We start from the raw sequence: 19349 nt of genomic DNA on the forward strand, positions 1-19349 counted from the left end.
AGTGTCCTTTATTACTGCAGAAATTAAATTGCGGGTAATATTATACAAATTGAAATATTATTATTACTTTAAAACATTGTTACATAGAGTTATGTTACTTTATTCAAGTAGAATTACCTTTTATAAAAGGTATATGAGATCTGAATGGAACTTAATAACTTTATGCATTAGTTGTTTATTTTTGACTTTTACTGAATACAATGAATAAAAAAGAATGCAGGCAAAGCATTTTTCATGCTTCTGTTTCTGCTGCAGAGCTGCTTAACTGATATTCCTTCTCTTCATCTCTAGAGAGTTTTGATAACCATTGAAATAGCTTTTTGAAAACCACAATAATGTTTCTGACTGTAGTGTCCCCCACAAAATAAAAGCTATATATGCGTACGTATTTAATATTTTTAACATAAAGCCTGGATAATGGTAAACTTTATTCAGGTTGGCTACATAGCTACAAAATATTTGTAGCCGTTCATGTACCTACAGCTACAATGAACCACTTCCAATAATGAATCGAATCTTTTCTTGAGGTACCAATATGGAAATAAAAAAAATGAAGATAAAAGAGGATTCAAAATCTTGTTTACTGTTGCTGTTTATCTGCATAAACAATTACTGTGGAGTGCTTAATAACCATCATTTGGTTTTCCAAACCAGAAGATATTTAGCATGCTGGTAAAGACAACATCTCTAGCTCCTCACATGTTTCATAATGTTTTCCATCAGACAAGCATCACAGATTCACAATGACACTTTTACCATATATGTGCATGAGTATTAAACTCATAACTCTCACTGTGTATTCTTATGTATACCTAATAGTTTGTGGGAAAAGCTGAATCGTATGGTTGGTAGGGTCGACAATTAGATGATACCCATCAATCACGTAAGGCTACAGGCCCCACACTATCATCTCTCTGGGTACCTCTACAGGTATTATTCCAAAAAACAAGTAAATAGAAAAAGGAAAAAGAGTAAACAATCACTACCTTGGCTTCAATCTCAAACTTCTTCTACTACAAGCCTACTTCCAGTATTTAACATCTTTCATCACAAAGCTAAACCATTCCTCCTTTTTCTTTTCCCGCGCTTTAAAACCACTCTTGTTTCCTTAATTTTCTACATTATATTAATATCACCCCCTTCTAATCTCTATCTGATAGCATAGTCAAAGATTTGGGCCTGCTTTTCCAACCAAAATCTCCTTTTTCTGCTAACGTTTTCTCTCACACAACTTCCCTTTCTTGGATTTCATTGATTTTTGCTGTGAACACACACAACACACGTTCCCCCCAAACTCTTATGCTTCAAACAACAAAATCTCTGTGTGGAGATGGAAACCGTTAAACCAAAATCAGCACTGAACAATAGGAGCAAGAAACTGGCGAAGACGTTCCAGAAGGTGATCAGCCTCCGAAGTGCAACCAAACTCGCTTCTAACAATGGCATATGCATGCTCAACTCCCACCTCAAAGTCAAGGAGGATCTCTTCTCCGATCATCAGAGCAAAACCCACCAAGGGAATGGCAGAAATAGAGCCGTTATGGAGGCTCTCATTGCAAGACTCTTCGCTGGGGTCACCACCATCAAAGCAGCATATGCAGAACTCCAAATGGCGCAGCACCCGTACAACAACAAGTCCATTCAAGCCGCGGATCAAGCCGTGGTGGATGAACTCAAAGCCATATCAGAGTTGAAGCGGAGGTTCTTGAAAAAAGAGCTTGATCTTTCACCCCAAGTCACCATTATTCTCGCGGAGATTCAGGAACAGCAGAGCCTGATGAAAACCTACGAAATCACCATCAAGAGGCTCGAAGCCGAGGTTGATTTCAAGGACTCCAACATCTCATCGCTCAAAAAACACCTCGACGACTGTGTTTCCTTCAACAAAACACTTGAAAAGAAGCTCAACGCGAGTGGCTCGTTGTCACTGTTCGATAACCTCACACATTCAGCGTTGATTCCAACCCATTTCGTCCATTTTCTTCACCACACTTTGCGATCAGTTCGAAGCTTCTCCAAGTTGATGATGGCGGAGATGGAGTCTGCTCACTGGGATCTCGAAGCCGCCGTCAAGTTCATCCACCCAAATGCCGTTTTCGCCAAACCAACTCACCAGAGCTTCGCATTTGAATCATTTGTGTGCATAACAATGTTTGAAGGCTTCAACAATCCAAACTTCAGCGTGCAAGAAGACCCGCCTCAGAAGCACTCACTCCAACACGGACAAAGTCTCTACTTTGACAAATTCAAAAAGCTCAAGTCTCTAAACCCGAGACAGTACTTAACCCACAACCCAAACTCTTCCTTCTCCAAGTTCCTGAAATCCAAGTACCTTCAAGTGGTGCATGCCAAAATGGAGTGTTCCTTGTTTGGCAACTTGAACCAGAGGAAGGTGGTGAACTCTGGAGGGTACCCAGATTCCGCGTTCTTCATCGCGTTTGCAGAGATGGCAAAGCGCGTTTGGACCCTGCATTGTTTGGCATTATCGTTTCACGACGACGTTACTGTTTTTCAGGTCAAGAAGAACACGAGGTTCTCTGAGGTTTACATGGAAAGTGTGACAGAGGAAGCTGTTTCAGCTTCGGGGGAATCCTCTGATTCCAATTCCGGCGAGCTTAGGGTGGGTTTCACGGTGGTTCCGGGTTTCAAAATCGGTAAGACAGTGATACAGAGTCAGGTTTACCTCTCTCTGGTGGGTTCTCCGGCAAGTTCCTGATACGTATCATTATTAGTATTAATTACTGTATTAGTATCCCTTGTCACGGTAATGCTAATGTTATGAGTATAATACTCATAATGAGTTGTCAAGTATATTACTAAGCGTTAATTTACAAAATAAATGTCTAGAAATTTATTAAATATATAATAATGAGTATTATTAAATGAATACTTGACAACTCATTTTCTGTATTATTACTTGAGGGAGAGAGCAAAGTATTAATTCCTGTATAATTAGGCATTTTTGAGGTTATTATTGTATATTTGGTCTCAGCGTAGGATGCTTCAGGTGCTCTGTTAGACACTCTCCAAGGAAATTATAGTACTATACATTTGGTATATACACTTTTCACACTCTGTTTTCTTTTTCTTCACTTATCATTAATGTCAAATGTAAATCATCTTGTATTATGGTGCTGTAGTATAATAAATGACGGATAAGTCTCTCTCTGTTGATTATTGCTTCATTTAATTGGCCAAGTATAGGAGTAATGATTCAAAGCATAATCATTGTGTTAAGTTTGCCTAGAGTGTATGTTAAGTTTTACTTTAATAAGCACAGCCTTCATTACTTAACCAAGTGTTGCCGTAGTGCTCAATCATAAACCGTTGTATAAAGTTAAAGTCCAAAGTTTATGGCTATTTTACGGGAAAGTTTTCGATGTATTATTCTGTAATAGAACCATAATGTGTATGTCGTATGTTTTAACTACCTTGTCATGGGCGTGTTTGTTTTACTTTAATCTTTGAGAGGGGTTTCATTTTTAGGTGGTCTTGTAACTCAGTAATGTTTTGTTATAACATGTTTGTGTTATGATTTAGAATCTGAAAATGATAATTTAGGCAAAATAACAACAAATATTTATTTCCTTAAACTGGGTGGAGAGGTGGAGAGGTGGAGAGAAGAGTGTTAATGATTGAATTTGAATTGAAAAAGTAGGATTTGATAAGAGAAGAGTGGGGTGTGTGCATGATTGATGGGCCAGGGGGTGCAATGAGAGAGAGAGGCCAATCAAGTGCTTCAGAATCGATGACAATAGGGAGGCGCGTGGAATAAGTGTGGGTGGAGGGGAGCCACAAAGGGGTGGATACTGTAACTAAAATTGAGAGCAGAAAGAGCAGAGAGAGACAGAGCCATAGGCATTTGGGACCCACATGTAAATTGGGCAACAGGGTGGTGCTGCTGGTGGTGCCACCATTATAAGATTTAGGGACCCACAAAAGAGAAACTTTGAGTGTCAGATTTGTTTCTTCTTGCAAATACTTCCATTTTTTATGTCAGAAATGAACTCACCGGCTGTTGGAACAGTAATGGTTCAAACTTCTTGATATTTGAATTTGATGCCACAAAAGTAGGGAATATGCTGCTTAATTTGCTGTTAACCTCACACGTTAATCAATGTGGTTAACCTTTAAATAAAGCCAAATTAGGGTAGTGATTAAATAACCATGGTGGAGAGATAAGAGTTGAAGGATTTGATAGAAGACACAAATAAGATACGATAGAGACTTGGGCATATGATAAATTTGAAATATTACGAGACATGAGAAGGGTACAAAATAATACGTTACAGGAATATAAAGAAATATTGAACTTGTTCGTGCAATGTCTGACAGAGGTACATGTAGAAGTGTACGTTGGAAATTTGTTATTTGTTTGGGGAAACTTTTATACTATAGTTCACGAGATGGCTAGGCAAACATGTGAAGAGTCGATGTTACTCCTGCTACACAATAATTTCTGCCGTTTCCATAGCAAAATCCCATTCAGCAATTTTATTAGTGTAAATGTGAAACTAAATATTGATACCAATTCAAGTGTAACTTTAAGATTCTTAAGTTTTATTATGATGAACAATGATAGTAATAAAGGGTATTCGTGATTTGAAGAATTTTACTTGAATGATGTTGTGACTTCTTTTACTAGGATTTAGACTTGTTAACAAATATGAATTTAGCAACTAAATTTTGTGATCGCATCATTGGTGGGAGAGTGGAACAAGAGAAAAAGAGTTTTTTTTTCTTGGTATGATATATGATGGGAGAAAATAATAATAATAATACGTAGTTTGAAATTAATTTTGAAGAGTTGAGCATGAGGAAGCATATGAAAGAGAGTAAGTGGGAATTGTGATGCAATTGGGTAAGAATGTTTACCGATTTAGATATTTTAGTTTATTCGAAGCTTGATGTGCACTCCAAATACCAAAGTCCAGTGAATAAATACTAAAGACCTCATCAATCAATCCCTTTTAACAAAAGATGAAATGTTTGAGAGCATCATCACCAAAGGAAGCCTCACTCAACATATTTCATGAGGATCACACAATCCCTGTTTCTTCAGTTTCTTATGCCATTTACACAAAAGATGACAACAGGAAGATATAAGGTTAGTAGTTTAGTGGTAAAGTTGAAATAAATGTGAGAGAGGTTATAAATTCAACTTTTCTATAATGGTTACATTTGAATGATATAAGATTGATTCAATGGGTTTGAAGAGAGAGTCACATGTATTCATCAATTTTGTTTAATTTGGTCTTTTTGGTAATGTTGTTTAAAAAATTAACAAAGGGTGATGTGCCATTTGGTAAGTTTTTTGTTTTTTTCTTTTAAATGTTCACTTGTCAAGCTATTATCGTGACGTGTCAATGTCAGATTTTTATATTCAATTTAGTTTTGATATTCCTTAATTTTGTTCAATTCAATCTCATTTTTTTTTAAATTGAGCAGTTTTGAATCTTTTCCAAATTGAGATCAAATTTAATTTCTATATAAATTTTATACTGATATTTGTATTAAAATTCACATTTTTATCAAATATTTTAATGGGTTAAATATGTTTTTGATTCTTCAACTTTTGGTGAAAATTGGAATTAGTCCATTTTGAAAATCTTGAACCAATTTAGTCCATCAACTCTATACATATGTGGATTTAGTCCTTTTAATCGAATTTTATTAAGTTTATTTGACGTTTCAAACACATTGTACTATAGTATTATAGTTTGTTTACACTATTTGACACATTTTCACTTCAATGTCAGCTAAGAAACGCGATTGAAACCTCAAATAAACTTTAAAAAAATAAATTTGGTTTAAAGAACTAAATTCACGCATTCCTAAAAATGAGGAACTAAATTAGTTTAACGTTTACAAGGGGGACTAATCCCAATGTTTACTAGAAGTTGAAAGACCAAAAACATATTTAACCCTATTTTAATTTAAAGTTAGAGTTGATTTAAAATTAAAATAAAAATTTTAAAGGTATAGAATAACACCATTGGTTTAGAATTCTAAGAAGTTAAGAATCAAATATAGAAATATAATCGATTAATATAATGTTATATGATATTTTTAAGCGATTTTGAATACTTTGTGATTTCTAACATCTCAACATTTCAAATCAATGGTGTTATTTTCCACTTTTAAAGTTTTCATTTTAATTTTAAACCAATTGTAGTCCTAAAACAAAATTACTTATTTTTTATTAGATTTGAACTTATCCGAACAAAAACAAAGAGTATCAAAACCAAATTGAATATAAAAAATTGACCCTGACACGTGACACAATACTGACTTGACACGTGAACATTTTTTTAAAATTAAAAAATTGGAAAAAATAAAAGAAAAAACAAAATGGATTACCAAATAAGGATATTTATGTGAATCAAAATTTTGATTTTGAAGGGAAAAGACTCGAAAAGAAGGTGTATAAATTGAATAAGGTTTTTTATGAGTTAAAACAAACTTTTTGGAAATGAAACTTAGTCTTTATTATTTTTAAAAATTGACATATGTAGTTAAGAAAAAAAAATACAAATGCTTGACATATTATATAGAGAGAAACTTAATAGGTTTATGTGTTTTTTTACGAGTTTATTGAATTTTATGTGATTTAATATTTGTATTCTCAATTGAATTACTATTTTTTATTTAAAATGAGTCAATGTATTGGTGTTGATAGCGTTTGAAATATGATTACATGTTAATCGTGATTGTGGGCTTCTTCAACCCTTGATTATGTCCTTTTATACTTACAACATCAGTTTCTACTATTTTCAAAGACTCTCATAGAAGTAAGATAAATGAGTTAAAAATTGGAGAAGTTCAAAGTCACTAATATTTTTTAAATTGTGTCAACAAGGACTAAATCAACCACTTTTAAATAAATTGACGACTAAATGAAGTAAAAAAAAAGTAAAAGATCACATTGAAAATAATATTTTGTAATTTTTGTGTGCATTATTGTATTCGTAAAAAAATTGGTTCTTCTTGATGCCACAATTTTCCGAAAGGTAAATGTGCTGTTATTGATATTAGATTTTGAAAAATAAATGTTACCAGTGTTTTAAAAATAAATAAGTGAGTATAACATTGTTAAATTGGAAGGAGTTAAATAAGTAAATTAATTTTTTATTTTGGTAATCAGGTCATTGAAAGGTAAATGAGCCGTTAACATTAGATTTTTGAAATAAAAGTTAAACTCACAAAAACAAAATCCAGAGTAATCAGGTAATTGAAAAAGAAAATTTGGCCCATGCAGGTCTCGAACCTGCGACCTTGGCGTTATTAGCACCACGCTCTAACCAACTGAGCTAATGGGCCGCACGTTAAAGCCTTGAAATATTACTATTTATATTAATCTATAATAAATTTATGTGATGGATTCGCACTTGGAATATTGCTATTTATTGTAATAGTAAAGTGTTTTTAAAAATACACGAGACAAAGTGAAGTGAAGAGATAAAATGAAACTAAATTTAAGAAATTGAGTCTACATGTCTAAAGTACTAAATTAATATAAAAATTAATTAACGTAAACAATAATATTAAGATCAAAATGTAGAATTTTATTAATAATAATATATCATTACTCAATTTGTTTACACTCTTTAAAGTCAGCAATGGAATACCTGATGCGTCCCGAAAGACCCAATTTTTATTGGGCCTTCGCAGCTCTTTGAAACCCAACTTCTCCATATCTTTATAAACAATATTTCAGTAATGATATTTTCTTCATATATTATTATAATTAATTGACAAATAGTTATATTAATAAATATAAAGATTATCAAAATAATTTTGATTTTATTTTCATAATTATTAATATCATTATATTATGGATCAATATTTCAATTTGAACCACTTATTTATATCTAACACATATTCATGTTTAATTTTTTAAAATACTATATCAGTTAAATATCTAATTTATAAAATAGTAATACTTTTACGATAACAATAATTTATTTTTTTTATGTTAATAATTTTAATAATTTTAATTTTGATTAACACTACACAATATATATTTTTTATATTTTTAAAATTTATTATATATATATATTTATTATTTTCAAAATAAACATTTCGACGTATTCATTACATATCATATCTCATACAAATATTATATCTATCCATTATCACCTCATTAATACCTACGTTAATAAACATTTCTAATTCAAAACAAACAACGTGGTCCAATAAGTGCAACAAATTATTAACATGACTAGATATAGCAATCTAGTGGCGGAATGAGATCATCCATCTACTTCTTTTCCTTTTCAATTGAGAAATAATAATTCTTGGAAAAAAATGGCAACAGAGAAAGTACTCTTTTTTAGCAAACACAAAACGTTTAATTATTGAATTATTGATAGAAAATAAGACGCATAATAACTTTGGACAAGACTTAACTCCTTAATGAGTTGGAAACTTGATAACCTTACCTACGGTTCTTTTTCCCCTGAAATTAAAGCAAGAAGATAAAGACCGAAAACTTAATCAGTATGAGCAGAAGCACATATTTCTGCATTAATATCTTAACATCAAATTAAATATAGAGATAAGATATTTACAATATGCAGTGAACAAGCATTACAATTCAGTGAACAATCACATTTTATAAATTGAGTTAAATTTATAATATATATATATATATATATATATATATATATATATATATCCGAAGATTATATTAAAATTCATCCTAATAAAAAATTTTATTTATTTTGGACCTATTGTATTATTTGTTATTGGAATATTATTGCATTAGTTAATGTTTAATCTTTTGTTAAAGATGAATATGTCTCAACGTAGAAAAATGAGTTAAATAATGCATATAAATTAATCATGAAAGATTAAGTTAAATTTAAAATTTTCTTAAAACCAAATACTAGTAAAAAGTAGTTCAAAGATGAAACATCATTAGACCTAAAATAAAAATTTTAGTACTAATATTTAATTATTAAATTAATTGTAAAATTATGTTTAAGGAAAAAGACCTCACAACTCTTGTTAGTATTTATATATCTCTATAAAATAAATTATAAAATCATGTTTAAGAAAAAAAAAGTCTTAAAATTTTTTTAGTACTAATATAACTCTATTAAATTAATTATAACTTTATATGTGAGAATAAAATTTAATTAAATTATTATTGATATCTGTTAATTTTTATTGATATTAAAAATAATATGTAATAAGTTAAAAAAAATCAATAAATTATAATTTTGTTTAGGAAGAAGAGAATGATTAGAGTTATCTTCATTATTTTATAATTAATTTTTATTTCTATTTTCTTCTTTTACCCCATCTCTTTGATTTCTTATCAATTGATTTCACTATTCTGTTCTTTCTTGCTTTTTTCTATTATAAAGTTCTTCTTTTGAATGTTTAGACTTATTCAATTTTTTGTATCTCATGTTATATGTTTCTACCAATATTTTAATCCTCATTTCTGGTTAGTATGTTTTTCTTTTTATTTATGTTGATGTTGTTTTTATTCTATTTGTTAAATTTGTATTAAGATTATAAATGTGTATGTTTTGCTTGATTTTTGTTTTTCAGTATTTTTTAAATTATGAATTTTGAAAGTTTTTCTGCATATATTTTAATAAGAAATTAAAATATATGCTAGGATTGAAAAAAACTAGTACCTAGAGCTTAGCTTATGGTGGATAATGGAAATGAAATTCCTAATTAAACAAGTCTAAGTAACGTAAGTTAAAAGTAATTTCGTTATAACTTTTAAAATACGAATCCTGATTTAATGACTTTAGAGTTTTCAGAAAATATAAAATAGGAATTGAATGTGCTAATAACTCAAGAACAAACTCAAAAAACACAGGTGTGGAGACTTTGAACCCATAAGACTTTGAACTCATCATGATTAATGTGTGTGAAGGTGTGGAGATGGCAAAACACAGGCCAGTGACGGTGATCCCCTTATGAGAAAAACAGGTGGGTGAATCTTTGTTCGTTGGACGCGTTTTCAGTGTTCTGTGATGCTATTTTTTTCCCCAAAATATATGCAACCTTAATGGCAGACCAGTAGTTGCAGACATGGACCATCTCCAACACCATTTTTCTCTTCCTACTTTGTACTTTCAACTTCAAGATCTCACCTACCATGCTTTCTCAATTTCAGTATATCCAAAACACCTTTTCTTACAAACACTTCTTTCATGGAAATAATATTTCAAACTCTTACACCTGCTATAACAATTTTTTCAGATTCAATTTATTAACATATCTGGGATCATTGCAGTTTTTCTCCCACAAAATTATTATACCTTACAATCCTCATTAAACTTCCTTCTCTTCTACTCTTCTTACAAAATCACCAATCAACATAATATGTCTATTGTGTCTTCATCACATGGCCAAGAAAATCAACAACTTAATTCAAAGCTATAACGACCAGTTAGAGGTCTTTAATAAATTAGCTTTTTAAATGATTGATAAATATAAAATGACATTAACAAATATTTATATTAAAATCTTAAAAAAAATATTTTTAATGCATGCTTTAAGTTTTTAAATTAGTTTTGCATTTTGAACTCTTGTAATATTTCTTTAAATACACTTTCATTGATAGTACATTTCATTGAATAATTAAATTACAGCAACTTAATAAAATGTATCTAAACTTTGGGTTACGTGGAATTGAGGTTAAAAATCGTTAATAGCACACGTACTAGTGAATAAATAATGATTACTATTAATTATCAAATAATAATTAGGAATTTACGTAACTTCTCCCCAATGAGTATCATTGGATTTGGATTATGTGGATGTTACATACAAGCACCATTTTTATATAAGAATTATTTTCTAATCATTAAAAAATAATTTGTAATACCCATTTTAAAGAAATTATATATAACATGTGAGATATACAGCAATCCATTTTAAATTCTTAAAAAGTGTTATAACTGAAAAAAAAAAAAAAGTATTGAAATTATTAAAACGGATCTTGCGCATAGTAAGATTAATAAAATTATAAAATCTTTCGGGATTGATTATTGGAGTGCTTATTTCACTACTTTTATAGAAACTTTTTTTTTTTCATTAGAATTGAGTGAGAACTTTTCGAGATGACCTCAAATTTTTGATCACTAACTTATAAAAAAAGAAGGTCCATCTGTAATAGATTCTCTAATATTCAAGTTAATAAAAACATAAAAATACAAATAGTTCTAAGAAAATGTATCAGATTGAGTGAGCACTCCCTTATGAGAATGGATCGCATTTATAAATAAGTATAGACTGTTGCTGTATTTAATAGATAATGTTTTTATTGTTATATGACACATTATATATATGATAATAACATTAATTAACATATTACGCTTTTATAATATTATTGATTAATATATTATGATTTTATAATATCATTGATTGACGGATTGTATTTTTATAATATCATTGATTGATTGACATATTATGCCTTTGTATTAGATTATTTAATATAACATGATATTGCAAATACTAAAAAATGATTATTTGAAGAAATATTATTACGATCTAATTAATTTGCTTAATTTGGGTTATAGGGAAGGTACAATTCTATATTGTCAAGATTTTATTGCAAAAAGTTTAACATTGCATTATGAGTACTATCCTATACCTTTACGAACGAAAAATGAAGTTAATAATAATGTTTGGTATAATTAATTGGTATTTCTAGACATTTGAATTAAGAAGGCAGTGAGAAAGACTTTTCTGTAGATGTGGGAGAGAATTGAGATTAATTATTAGTTCTTATAATAAGTAATTAAAAATAATATAAAAATTATATTAGTCATTTAAAAAATATTGTGAAGCTTTTTTAGGTGATTACATATAACGTACAATTTTTCTCTATCTATGTTTATTTATATAATTTAACTTTTTTTTTGTTGGTAATTCAAATTTATTTTAAAAAATTTCGTAAAAATGCTTCATACTAAATACATTTGTTTTGAAAAAAAAAAATTGTTTGTGGAAAGTGACATGTCAACAAAAATAACACATACAAATCGGGAGAAAATTTTCTTTTTAATCATGTGTCACGTCTTAATTAAAGAGACTGAAAAGGAAGGTGAAAAGTATATAAAAGTAATTTGGATCTCTAACCATCGAACCATATCATCACCGAGTCACAAGTACGTACTAAAACACACACAATTAGATTCCTTAAAACACATTGACTAAGATTTAACTTTTACTTGTGTGCATGAAAAAAAACTTTATTACAAAAGACAAATCACACTTTAAGAAAAGCTATGCCCTTAATAATAATAATTAAGCATCGGTTTTCAAACAGAGATACCATCGAATCTTTGCACACCAACTCTTTGTGAAAAAAAAAAAAAGTAAGTGGAAGCTTACTAACAATTGTCTGAAATGGAGTTTTTTTTTTTTTTTTTCATTTTTTAGAATTTCTTAGTATGACAACAAATGGAGTTATGTTATCTCTGGATTCCAGAAAACGTTGATGCAAAGGTTACTCATTGACGTAAAGTTTCAACATTTATAATTCATTTATGTTTCTCATTGATGTAATCGTAAAGGGAAAGCAAATAGTCCCAAAACAGAGGAAATCACATACACATATATATTCATTCCACTATCTTTATTTATTTATTTATATCACAAAATCACACTCCACCATGCAAAGAATCCGACTTATAACAAAACTGAACCAATAACAAAAAAAAAATGTCGTGTCCTCTCAACATAGGAATTAAAGAAGAAAGAAAAATGATTAATGGCCAGCACCAGGACTAGGGACAGATTTGAGAAGAACACGATCGATAGTTATAAGGTGTCGGGATATGAGCTTCTCTTCAACCTCCGTGTCGTGACCTTTCTTGCTTGGAGAAGACGGTTGCACAGTACCCTTAGGAAGGGCATTCAGAAACAAATTGTCCCTTCTTGAAGATGGACTCACTTTGTTGTGGTTGTTTTGCAGAGCAAGTTTTCTTGCCTCTAAACAAGAGCATAGTGAAGCCAAGAGAATCATCGAGAGGAGTAGCACAGTGCTGGGTCGTGCCATGTTAATTAATTGGACCAAACGATTGAGAAGGAACGAGAGAGAGAGAGAGAGAGAGAGAGAAAGAGAGGTTGTTGTAATATATATACACACACTGAGAGAATGAAAGAGAGAGAGAGAGAGAGAGAGAGAGAGAGAGAGAGAGAAGTTGGAGATGAAGCTAGGTTTAAGGGATTGGGCAAAGTGAAGAGAAAGTGGCGTGGGGTTTGAAAATCCAAAATGTGATTCAGAGAGGAAAATGGAATGGAATTGAATGGAAATATTGGTGAGTCTATATAGTTAATTAATTGGGATATTTCATCATAATTGATAATATATTTAAATGTTACAATCCCACACGTAGTCATCAAAATTAAAGCATTTTTGTTAGTATCTGTCTTCTTAACACCTTTTTCTTAAAGTCACATATTTAATTATTTAAAATAAAAATGTTAATATTCAATTATTTAGTGTTACAGGTGTAATATTCAAACTGAACATTTTTCCCAATACTTTCTAGGTGAAGCTTTAATAGTGTACCTGCAAAATTTCAACTCTCAAATAAGTGAGCATACATGATACAGGGGATGAAGTGTACCTCAAATCTTAAGGGTATGTTTAGAGAATCTACGTAATTATGTGGTGTCTTTATAAAAAATATTATATAATTAATATCAATTAATAGTAAAGATTGTTAGTGTGATTTGTAGTACAGTAATTATAAAAGTTAATAAATGATTATATATATAGTTATAATTAGAATGATTCGTCTCTTGAACTATGATTTATAGTTTTTGAAAAAATAAAAGAGATTTGTAGTACGAAGTGTGGACGATCTAAGTTAGGTGAGGGCAGCCGGCAGGTTGTCTCTTGTTCTTTTGTTGACAGTTACTTGTCAGGATAAAAAAAGTTAAAAAAACATTTCTTAAACTATTTTATTTATTTATTTTTTGAAAAATAAATATATCAAGGAATTGAGAAAAGAAATATACAAATAACAATCATAAGTTACTGAATGCTATAACCAGTTCGAGTGATTTTTTAAAATATATTCACCTATTAATAGAAATATTTTTATTAGTTGTAATTTCAGAAATATTTGAAATACGCTTATACTATAAAAAAAATTTAAAAGTGAAATTTGGGAAAAATAAAAGAAAATAATTGAGAACTTTGTACTTAATTTGATTGATATAATAAAAAATTACACACATTTAAAAATTTATACTAAAGTTATAGTTTTAAGTTATAGTTTTGATGGATAAATAAACTATATATATATATATATATATATATATATATAATACCTAAGCCATTTTTATTTTTCATATAAGTGAAGAATACAAGTTAATTTTTTAAGGAAACAATACTTTGGGTGCACATCATTTTGTTGTTATAAATTTATTTTATAGTTTGGTTTGGACTTTCGATTTAAGTTGATCATCGGTCCGATCGTATTCGACATTTAGTTCAACCTAACTTGACCTTTGACTCGGATTGATGTGACTCGACTTTTAATTTGGGTTGACTCAAATCGACCTTTAACTAGAACTAACTCAATCTTTCGTTCGACTCAACTAAACTTTGTGGACCTATAGACTTTTTTTTTGTCCTAACCAATGTTTAATTTCACAACTTAGAAAATTCCAATTCCTTTATTTTTTTTAGTGAATTTCTAATTCTACTATTTTAGTTATTTGAAATATTTTCTTAAAGATTTTCAATTTTAATTTCCTTATCCAAACATATCATTTTCCTTGAAAAAAATTTCAAATTTTCTAAATAAATAAATTACTCTCTTAAATTGTTTCATCCAAAAACACCATTAAGGTCTTGGATTAAAAATGGTAACAATCCTTTATGTGGTTGGATTCAGGTTTCATTAATGTTGTATCTCTTTAATGAACTTATCTCTCTGTAGACCTAACATAAAACACAAACAAATACAAGTATTTTGTTGATATAAGTTTTTTTTTTTCTTTCTGTAGACCTAACATAAGTGTTTTTTTTTTTTTTCTTGAAGAGACAAACATTTTACTTATAAAGATGCTTGCACTTTGCTTATATACCTCAGCAGAGGAACTTTTACTTCAATGATAAGTATACATAATGTGAAACATTTTACAATATATATTGAATACTTACAACTTACAAGTACTTGAAGAGATGATAAGTATACATAATGTTGTGAAACATTTTACGATACATGTTGAATACTTATAAGTATTTATTTTAGGATTGAAAAAAATGTTCATCTCTTCATTTTTTACCGGATAATCTCACGTTGAAAAATCTATATAAAAATCTCATGAATAGTGCATCTAAAGTTAATCAGGTAAATAATTTTACTAAAAAGGTGAAATGTCAGTTTTGCAAAGTCAAACAATCACATCAAAGTTACACACCTAGCTTACTTTATGGTATAACGTATATTAAATATTCTAATTAAATAATTATATATGTATATAATATAATATAATTAAGATCCAATAATATTTTAATCAATATGTTAATATATAGTAATTTATATAATTATATAGCTGCTTTATTTTATATAAATAGTATATAATTACATAAAGATAGGTATTTTATGTCCGAAAGAAAAAGATAACGAGGTGTATGGGATAAATTCAGATTTATAATACCTAGACTTATTTCGAAATAAATAAAGGTATATGTTTAGTATTTTTATTCACGTGGATATATAATTAAAAAAATGTTTCAAGTGATCCATACACATGATTTATATATATAATCATAAATAAAATTATAGTTTTTGATATCAAAACTATTTGTTATAATACATATTTGTCTCTTTCTTTTAATCAAACTTATTTTTTGCCTAAATAAAAATAAAATGATGTTTTTATACTCAGTTTCTCTCTTTTTCCATTTCCATCCACACCAAATATGAATAAGAAGGCATAATTTTGACTAATAAGTTAATAACCACCCTGAACTTTCTTAAGTCAGTAGGATTCAGAATCACGTGAAGGCTTTATAACAAATAAATATTGAATTAGAGATAATTGTCATATATTTATTTCGTTAATTATGTGATCATCATTCCAGAAATAGATTGAAATCACTTTACCAAATAAAAAAATAAGTAGCCATGATTATAATCGTGGGCGTGGCCCCGTGTGAAACTGCCTTTTGGGTTTATGGTGGGGTGGTTAGAACTTTCACTCCTCGTGGGCCAATACAACCAATCACTTCTTTATCTTTTTTCCATTCATAAATTTCATGGATGTAATGTTAAAGACCACTTATGATATTTATAAAATTATTTCAAAAAAAAAAAAATCTTATGATATTTCATGACAATAAATTTAACTTCACATTAAAGTTAAACTAGACAATGTTTTACTAAAGGCTAAAGTTTGTTGTTGGATTGGCACAACACAAACAAATCATATTTGCCAACCATTTATTCAATGGTGCTAGTGCCTTGACCTATATGAGAGTTATATATAGGTGACTTTATATGATTCCATTACAAGGACATGTTTTATGTTTTTGTTGTAGTAATTATGGAGGAAACATTTGTATGAATTTGGAATTGTTTTGAGTGCAATATGCTCGGTCTCAGTTATTGAATTAATATTCTATATATATTATGATAATATGATTTATACATTTATAAATAAATATAGAAAATAAAACTCACTTCTATATAGCTTGTATGGAAAATTTCCGTCCATAATATTTGTTAATATAAGATACACGGATACTTTTGTTATACCTAACATGCCATTGTAAATAGGTGCTGACATTCAATCATGATTTAAAAAATTACAATATGTAATTTACTTTTTCAACATTTACTAGAAATTAATCAAATAAAATTATAAAATATTTTATTTTTCTTGAAAAATGAATATTAAGTTTAACTCAACCATACAACCCTTCACATATAGATATATACATTCCGAGTGTGAAACTAAACATTAAAAATGATTTGATAAAATTCGACAAGGAAATACACAATAGACTTAATAAATAACAAATATTGCTATGATGGACCTAGAATGTATATGATACCATTATACTTCAAACTTAACTATACTCTCCAAAATTGATCTATAAGGTAAAATTTACACTCAATTATATACTACAAATTTTATCTTTAATTAATCTAAATCTCCAACGATTTATAGTTCAATAAAAAAACTCATTCAACCAATCGTATCAACACATCTTTTATAGGTAATGTAATCGTACATTATTTTCAATATATTTCTTAAACAAAATAGTGAGAAATATTTGTTGAATAAGATAGAAAATCACAAAATTTTACAATGTTAACCAGTAGAAGAAGAGTATTTTACTAGTATTTGAAATGATAGTAATATTAATATGGCTGACTTATGCTAATTAACATAACATGGAAGGAAATGTTGGAAAGAGTAAGAGAAGTCAAGCTTTGATGTTGGATAGGGTTACGTGTATGGCAAATACTTTTTTATCTTCTTTTAAAAGAAAAAGTGCTGTAAAAGAAGAAAAAGGTGTTGGGAACTATGGATACAGAGAGAGCCTTAATCATTGACACATGTCACAGTTCAGGTGTTTTTCTTGAGACATGATTTACCTAATTACCGAAAGTACTCTACCTTGTCTGGTTTTATGTCATCATAAAGTTGAAACACCATGAACAATGGCAGAACCACATTATCATGACAACAACATGATATCAGTAAAAGCACTGAACAAAACTGCTATTTCCTGGAATCAATTCCCGTGAGTAGATACACACTATCATTTCCATCTCACGAATTTTTTTCAATTCATGAATATTGTAATAAGATAATAAGATAGTGTTCTTGGAAGTTTCTTGATTTGCATGTAAACATGGAGAATGTTTTTCAAAATTTCCTACCCTAAATGACTTCACATTCATCGTGTATTACTAATTTGATGGCGAATTAAAGTGAAAAGATATATATAATTTTAAAGTTCAAATTACAAAATAGAGAAAAAGAAAAATAAAAGAGAAAATAAAAGAAAAGAAAACAAGAGAAACATGTGAGAAAAATAAAATAGAGTATATTTCAGTATTTATTGTTGATTTTTATTTATTTATTTATTTATTATTTTCATTATTATTATATATTTATTGGAAACACTTACTATTTGTAGTAATAATATTTATTATTTCTGTCATTATTATGTTATTGTTTTGTATTAGTTATTGGATTATAAAGAAAAATAAAAGATAAGAAAGTTTACTAGTAAATGAAGGGTGTGGGTGATCCATATCTTAACAGAGATCCCACATGAATATTGTAATTTTTTTTTAATTAATATAGATTTCAAACTTATTAAAATATGATTAACTTCATTTTCTTCCTTTGAACAATCATGTTGAATGAAAAATTTAGAAGGATTCAATTCTTATAAAGTGAATTTAAAATGTCATACACCAAAAATAAATTATCTGCATATCATAGGATTAAGAAGAAAAAATAGATACATCATAAAAACAAAAACAAAAACAGCAGTGATGAAAACAAGACATAATTAAAGGAACTAAAAGTTAAGAAACAAAAATGGATAAGATAATGATGAATGACAGTCTTTTTGTTGAGCCAATAGAAGCCTCCTTTTTTTTTTCTTATTTTTACTTTATCTTATTTTTTTCAAGTGTAAAACAACACAGAAACAACCACTACAAAATCCTCAAAACTTTCCCTTTAACCCCATTCCTCCAATTGAAAATTCAACCGACGTAAAATGTCAACCAAGAAGAGGGGTAGTGTGAAAACAGTAAAAAAATGGGTAGCTTTAGTTATGGATGCTCATAGTTATTTTTTTTCCCTTAATTAAATTGAAATATTTTTATGTAGTCTATTTCAACTTTTGTTAAAATATTTGGTATTGGTCCATTTTGTTTAAAATATCTCTTGCCTTCGGTATACTCATTATTTTTATTTGACATAACCTTTCGATAAAAAAAATTATTAAAATTTCCTTCTACGTTCTTTCTAAGGGTTCATGTTGGAATTCTGTGTCTATCAAGATTCAGTTGACAGTGCTAAACTGAGGAAAAAAAATGATAAAAACCTCTTTTGACTCAATATTTGTGACCATCTTTAAGGGTCTGTTCTCTTGGGTGAAATTTACTGTTAAATAGAATAAGGGAGCACAGATTCAATTTAAATTTGTGTTCCATTGCAGTGATTAGGGCCGATATGGGACGACTGATTTGAGGGATACACAAATATTTTCATCCACGGTAGAAGCAGAAGATTAGCGAGTATCACCGCACATTTTACTATATTATCCTCGTTTTTACTTTCCCACGCGGTACTTGGACTGGCAATATTCATCCTCTGCCATA

The 19349-nt window shown here is 29.1% G+C and overlaps 2 protein-coding genes and 1 non-coding gene across 3 annotated transcripts; 1 reads left to right on the forward strand and 2 right to left on the reverse strand.

Moving 5' to 3' along the window:
- Positions 1-1008: 1008 nt before the first annotated feature.
- On the forward strand, positions 1009-3129 carry LOC114176497 (protein GRAVITROPIC IN THE LIGHT 1). Its single transcript, XM_028061560.1, has one exon. It carries the CDS (start codon positions 1331-1333, stop codon positions 2714-2716), a length of 1386 nt encoding a protein of 461 aa, XP_027917361.1. The 5' UTR covers positions 1009-1330; the 3' UTR covers positions 2717-3129.
- Positions 3130-7246: 4117 nt separating this feature from the next.
- Positions 7247-7320, reverse strand: TRNAI-AAU. The gene has a single exon. It is a non-coding gene; the product is annotated as a tRNA-Ile (tRNA).
- A 5248-nt stretch (positions 7321-12568) lies between these two features.
- Positions 12569-13256, reverse strand: LOC114179960 (precursor of CEP14). The gene has a single exon (XM_028066477.1). It carries the CDS (start codon positions 13031-13033, stop codon positions 12743-12745), a length of 291 nt encoding a protein of 96 aa, XP_027922278.1. The 5' UTR covers positions 13034-13256; the 3' UTR covers positions 12569-12742.
- Positions 13257-19349: the final 6093 nt, after the last annotated feature.

This window comes from Vigna unguiculata, chromosome 3, assembly GCF_004118075.2.
Source record: "Vigna unguiculata cultivar IT97K-499-35 chromosome 3, ASM411807v1, whole genome shotgun sequence".
NCBI lineage: Eukaryota > Viridiplantae > Streptophyta > Magnoliopsida > Fabales > Fabaceae > Vigna > Vigna unguiculata.

Excerpts from the sequence above, each read along its gene's own strand:
- LOC114176497 (XM_028061560.1), top strand. The coding sequence starts at position 1,331 with ATGGAAACCGTTAAACCAAAATCAGCACTGAACAATAGGAGCAAGAAA.
- LOC114179960 (XM_028066477.1), bottom strand. The coding sequence starts at position 13,033 with ATGGCACGACCCAGCACTGTGCTACTCCTCTCGATGATTCTCTTGGCT.